Source organism: Ostrea edulis, chromosome 9 (genome assembly GCF_947568905.1).
Source record: "Ostrea edulis chromosome 9, xbOstEdul1.1, whole genome shotgun sequence".
Taxonomy (NCBI): Eukaryota; Metazoa; Mollusca; class Bivalvia; order Ostreida; family Ostreidae; genus Ostrea; species Ostrea edulis.
The window spans coordinates 6,336,916-6,343,756 of record NC_079172.1 but is presented as its reverse complement, the minus strand read 5'-3'; the positions used below and the strand labels follow the sequence as shown (position 1 = coordinate 6,343,756).

Sequence of the window (6,841 nt, the reverse complement as noted above, 5' to 3'; positions counted from 1 at the left end):
AGAAAGCTTTCATGTAAATGTAAACTTTTCTGGCCCAGCAGTTCTTGAGAAGATTTTCCCTAAAACTTTGATCCCGTATTGTGGCTCCACCCTACCCCTCAGGAGCCGTGATGTCAACAAACTTAAATCTGCACTATGTCAAGAAGCTTTCACTTAAAGGCAAACTTTTCCAGCCCAGTGGTTCTTGAGAAGAAGATATTTATAAGATTTTTTTTTCTATATGTATTTAAAACTTTGATCCCCTATTGTGGCCCCATCCTACCCCCGGGGGGGGTCATGATTGTAACAACCTAGAATCTGCACTATGTCAGGAAGCTTTTATGTAGATTTTGCTATCCTGGCCCAGTAGTTCTTGAGAGATTTTTAAAGAATTTCCCTATCTTTTCAATCATGTAAAACTTTGATCCCCTAATGTGGCCCCAACCCCAGGGGTCATGGTTTTAACAAATTTGAATCTGCATTATTTCAGAAAGCTTTCATTTAAATTTCAGTTCTTCTGGCCCGGTGATTCTCGAGAACATTTTTAAATTACCTCCCCCTATTTATTCATTATCTCCCCTTTAAAGAAGGTATGGCACTTCATTTGAACAAACTTGAAAGCCTGGGCCTTCACCCGAGGATGCTTTTTGCCAAGTTTGGTTGAAATAGATGCCCTGGAATGACCGATTATATTTGATGTTTATAATACACCAGTCACGTGATAATTACCAATTGAAGGGCAAAGTTGCACATAGATACAAATAGCAATTAGCTAGCAGACCGTCCATAATTCATAAAGATCTATGCACAGTCCCACGATGATGATCCATGTTACTATTTGTGCTTAGTACCTGGGTGTAAATTAGATGGAAGGGAAAAGGCAAACTTCGACAATTAAGTCTCATTGGATGCAAGGCGGGAAGTTATACAAATATCCTCAAGATATTCCCTAGATTTATTTTCCTAGCCAACACCCATAATTTAATCAAATGCATTTTCCTATAAAATTGTTGTAGTGATTCCTTTCTTTCAAAGATAGTATTTAAATGCAGGGATTTGATAGCAATTTAAGTATTCCATGCTTGTTTACTTAGTTGTTATTGTAATCTGGAAGCGACATGCCAAACAAATTACGTTCAACACGGGGTAAGTTAGACTGGATCCATATATCGAAAGTCCTGCATTAGCCCAGTGGTTCTGGAGCAGAAGTCGAAGATGTAAACAGTATACAGACGGACAATCGGTAAAGCTTATTTAAGCTTTCAGCTAAGGTTGAGCTGAATACGTTTGATATCATTTTTGAACATTTAGATTCTTCAGGATAATAAAATTATGGACCGTTTAACAGGGAGACGTCACAAATTATCAGATCCGAGTAAACCTACCTAGACCTGAAAATTTGTAAGGTCTCCCTGCTAAACTGTCCATAATTGTATATCATACTCTTAAGTTTTGTAAGCTTTCAATGCTAGATATCATTGTGATGGCAAACAAAACAAAGGACCTGCATTGTGGTATCATTTACTAACTTCACGGTTCATAACTATTTCAATAGATCAATAAAACTCAAACTCCCTGTAACCCATGGATGTAACATCATTCAGATATTTTTAAATCAATAGCTGTATCCGAAAAATATGGAAAACTGTCAAATCCCAGAAATTTGCAAATTTCAAGGTCCTTAACTCTTTCAAATGCTGAAACATAATCCATTAATAAAGTTCATGTATAAATCTATAGCTCCAGGGATGGTAAAAAAAAAATCTGGAAAACTGTCAATGCAGGCATGCAAAGACAGGCTGATCACCAAGGCTACTGCCAATAGGCAAGGCCTAAATAAAAGGTAAATGTTTAACATTTACAAAAATCTTATGTTGCTGAAATAAACATCTCCATAATGATCTATCAGCAAAGGTGGATGATCAGTAAACAAGAGATGTTTGTAAAACATATATGCCCCCCATGGTGCAAAATTGAGAAGGGTTATACACATGCATAATATAATTGACAGTAGTATCATCAATTCGAAATGTTGAGCAGACAATATCTTCCAATGTCAGGAGTGGATTGACCTCTCTCATCAATAAAAATTATCTCCCGAGATCCCTCTCTTTGGTTTATATATAATCATGAAAGAATCAAACCAATGTCACACCATATCAATATTTAATGCAATATCAACAATAAATATATAACAGTGATGCTTCATTCAACTTTCCACAATATTTTCTTTATAGTTTATTATCCTTCAAAAATGTTTGACTGGTCCGAGCTTTGATTGGCTGATTTTGATTGTTGAGACCGCCCCCTGGATCTAGTGGTCCGTGGCTCCTCAGCTTGCATGCTGGGAAAACTTTTGTTATCTACCATGTGCTGTGCCTGAGTAGCTTCCTTCAAACACTGAGGATGGGCATAGTCCTGATATCCATGTGGCAATGGTTTCTCACACACTATGCAGACATCCCTAAACAACAGAAGTAATGAAATATATGAATGTACATTTTTGTTCATAACAAGAGGTGTTTGTAAAACACATATGCCCCCCATGGTGCAAAATTGAAAAGGGTTATACACACACATCATTTAATTGATATTAGTACATGTACTAAGTAAAATATCAAAGTTTTAACAAAACAAAATTTAAGGTCAACTTTGCAGTGACCTTGAGACCACACCCTTTGCTCAAGGATGATGCCTTGAACAATTTTTTTATCTACAACCTATCCTCATCCTTATGCATAAGTTTGGTGATAATTTGCCCAGTGGTTCTTGAGAAGAAGATTTTTTAGCAACTACTACTTTTGTTTGCATTTTCCTAATTATCTCCCTTTCTTAAAGGGTCACAACCCTAGTTTTATGGGCCAAGGTTACTCTGTCACAAATTTGACAAAAATTGGCCAAGGGGTTCTTGAGATGTAGCCCTTTTTTCAAAAAGTTGACGCACACCGCACGCCAGACATATGGCCTTTGGCTCAGAAGAGCTAATAAAAGCCATATATAAGAGATTCAAATTCCATATTTTTTATGTCCAAAGGTCATAACTCAACAAACAAGAGGCCCATGGGCCACATTGCTCACCTGGTCACCTTGGCCCATATCTAAAGATTTTCCATATATCTTTACATGTAAAACTTTGGTCCCTATTGTGGCCCCAACCTACCCCCAGGGGCCGTGATTTTTAGAAACTTGAATATGCACTATGTCAGAAAGCTTTCTTGTAAATGTAAACTTTTCTGGTCCAGTGACTTTTCATCAGAAGATTTTTAAAGATTTTCCTTATATTTTTGTACGTAAAATTTTGATCCCCTATTGTGACCCCATCCTAGCTCAGGGGCCATGATTTTAACAAATTTGAATCTGTACTATGTCAGGAAGCTTGCTTGAAAATTCTACTTTCCTGGTTCTTGAGAGGAAGAATTTTAAAGATTTTCCTTATATATTTGCATGTAAAACTATTATCCCTTATTGTAGCCCCATCCTACCCCCGGGGCCATGATCTGAACAAATTTGAATCTGCACAATGTCAGGATGCTTGCTTGAAAATTCTACTTTCCTGGTTCTTGAGAGGAAGAATTTTAAAGATTTTCCTTATATATTTGCATGTAAAACTATTATCCCTTATTGTGGCCCCATCCTACCCCCGGGGGCCATGATTTTAACAATTTAGAATCTGCACTACCTAATAAAGCTTATCTATAAATTTTATTTTTTCTGGCCCAGTGGTTCTTGTGAAGAAGATTTTTTAATGACCCTACCCTATTTTTACCTTTTCTTGATTATCTCCCCTTGGAAGGTGGCCTGGCCCTTTATTTTAACAATTTAGAATTCCCTTTACCTAAGGATGTTTTATGCCAACTTTGGTTGAAATTGGCCCAGTGGTTGTTGAGAAGAAGTTGAAAATGTGAAAAGTTTACAGACGGACGGACAGACGGATGGACGCCGGAATACGGGTGATCAGAAAAGCTCACTTGTGGGCCCATCCTACCCCCAGGAGTCATGATTTAAACGAACTTGAATCTGCACTTTTAAAATTAAATCTTGCTACAGGAAATTTAATGAAATCATTCTGAATTTTGTAGATCTACTTACATTTTCTCGGATGTTGATGAATTGCCTAAAATTAAAGGGAAGAAAGTTGAGGTAAAAGCATAAAAATTCAAGAAATCAAAAACTTAAAATAGTTTTTTAATCTTTTGAAAAAGACACAGTATTTAAAGCATTAAGGTGGCTCACTACACCTTGAAATAATTTATCAAATCAGCATGTAATAATCATATATGTAAAAAAAAAAAAAAAAACAACCAAAAAACCCCCCAGAAAAAACGATGTAAAAAACATGACTTTCATCAATATATTTCTACAAGAGGCCCATGGGCCACATCACTCACCTCTGTCACCTTGGCTCATATTTAAAGATTTTTCTTCTATGTTTGCATGTAAAACTTTGATCCCTTTTGTGGCCCCAACCTACTCCTGGGGGGGCCATGATTTTTTCAACATTGAATCTGGACTATGTCAGGAAGCTTTCATGTAAATGCAAAACTTTTCTGGCCCAGTGATTTTTCATCAGAAGATTTTTAATGATTTTAAACTTGAATCTGCACTATGTCAGGAAGCTTTCATGTAAATTTCAACTTTCCTGGGCCAGTAGTGTTTGAGAAGAAGATTTTTAAAGATTATCCCAATATATTTGTATGCAAAACTTTGATCCCCCCTTGTGGCCCCATCCTACCCCCAGGGGCCATGATTTTAACAAACTTATATCTGCACTATGTCAGGAAGCTTTCATGTAAATCTCAGCTTTACTAGCTCAGTGGTTCTTGAGAAAAGATTTTTCCTATATATTTGTATGTAAAACTTTGATCCCCTATTGTGGCCCCAGGTTTTTTTTTAAGGTCTTGAATTCAAGGGCCTGGGCCTTTCCAATTGGAAAAAATAGCAACATTTGCTTGAAATTGGGAAAAATGTTTCATACAAAGAAGTAGGGAGAAAACCAATCCAGAGTGCATTAAGGTAGAATTGGACTCCTTCTGACTTTTTGGTCAAAGATTACCTCAATCAAATAAGCAGAGGTTAGAAAATCAGGTTTATTTAAGATGGCTCACTACACCAAGACATACTTTTTTAAATCAGTACGAATTGATTTCATTATAAAAGATATGATGATATACAATAAGTATATATGCCAAAAAGGCAAAAAATATTTCAAATTTGGATAAAAACATGATTTTCAAAAAAAATTATTTCAACACATATGAATAAAAGACTCATGGGGATGTCAGGAAGCTTTCATGTAAATTTCAGCTCTTCTGGCCCAGTGGTTCTTGAGAAGATTTTTAAATGACCCTACCCTATTTTTGTGATTATCTCCCCTTTGAAGGGGGCATGGCCCTTCATTTGAACAAACCTGAAAGCCCTTCACCCAAGGATACTTTTGGCCAAGTTTGGTTGAAATTGGCCCAGTGGTTCTGGAGAAGAAGTCGAAAATGTAAAAAGTTTACAGACATAAAAGACAGACGACGGACAACAGGCGATAAGAATAGCTCACTTGAGCTTTCAGCTCAGGTGAGCTAAAAACCAAGAACAATAGACTCTGGCAGATTTGAACTTACCCAATACTTTATTCAGTAAGCTACGATGATGGACAAACAAATAGATCGAAACAAATAATTTCACAAAACATTTTTAAAAATTGCCATCTTGTGACAGTGTCATAAAAGTATAAGTCTTGTTGTAATGAACTACCACAACTAAAGTTTAAATATACTGTATGTGTACATATTTAAGTTTAAATATACTGTATGTGTACATATTTAAGCATATCAAAAATTTGGCACAGTCGGAGCCGATTCACTACTTGGTTTAATCATGATTAAGCACCTCTTCTGTGTATGAATTTCATATCTTATTCTTAGTGTAACTATAAATTAAAGGGAAAGGCAACTCTAACCACATTGTTGCATTTATGAGTAAAGTATTACTTACTGATATCGTAAATGAGTCTTTAACAACAAACAAGAGGCCCAAGGGCCTAGAATCGCTCTTCTGATAAATTGTACAACCCCACCATTTCTATTCTTAGCCTCTTAGTATTCTAAATCTTTAGTTAAATCCTAAGAATTCAAAAAAAGTAGGTCAATGTGACATACTTTTTGGTTTACACATTTTGAGAACCCAAGAAATATCAACTGACAAAGTTTGATGATTTTAAGCCAGCTAGTATCTGAATATTGAAATATAGCTGTCAAATTCCAATCGTAGGTCATGGTGACCTACTTTTTGGTCAGCGAACTCCGAACATGCAAGACCCATCAACTGACAAAGTTTGATGACTGTAGGTCAAATAGTATCTGAAATATATAAATATAGCCGTCAAATTCCAAAAGTAGGTCAAGGTGACCTACTTTTTCGTCAACACCCTTCAAACATGCAAGACCCAACAACTGACAAAGTTTGATGACTGTAGGTCAAATAGTATCTGAATTATATAAATATAGCCGTCCAATTCCAAAAGTAGGTCAAGGTGACCTACTTTTTGGTCGACACCCTTTGAACATGCAAGACGCATCAACTGACAAAGTTTGATGACTGTAGGTCAAATAGTATCTGAAATATATAAATATAGCCGTCCAATTCCAAAAGTAGGTCAAGGTGACCTACTTTTTGGTCGAAACCCTTCGAACATGCAAGACCCATCAACTGACAAAGCTTGATGACTGTAGGTCAAATAGAATCTGAAATATATAAATATAGCCGTCAAATTCCAAAAATAGGTGAAGGTGACCTACTTTTTGGTCGACACACTCCGTAGACTCAAGATGCATCAACTGTCAAAGTTTGATGATTGTAGGTCAATTAGTGA

The 6,841-nt window shown here is 36.2% G+C and overlaps 1 protein-coding gene across 1 annotated transcript in view; it reads right to left on the bottom strand.

Annotated features, from left to right (window-relative positions):
• Positions 1 to 2,128: 2,128 nt before the first annotated feature.
• LOC125660169 (DNA-directed RNA polymerase II subunit RPB1-like) overlaps positions 2,129 to 6,841 on the bottom strand; it is a 65,145-nt gene continuing 60,432 nt past the window's right edge. The window contains 2 exon segments of the mRNA XM_056148197.1: positions 2,129 to 2,443; positions 4,069 to 4,093. Coding sequence (XP_056004172.1) covers positions 2,221 to 2,443; positions 4,069 to 4,093 — 248 coding nt within the window. The 3' untranslated portion in view covers positions 2,129 to 2,220.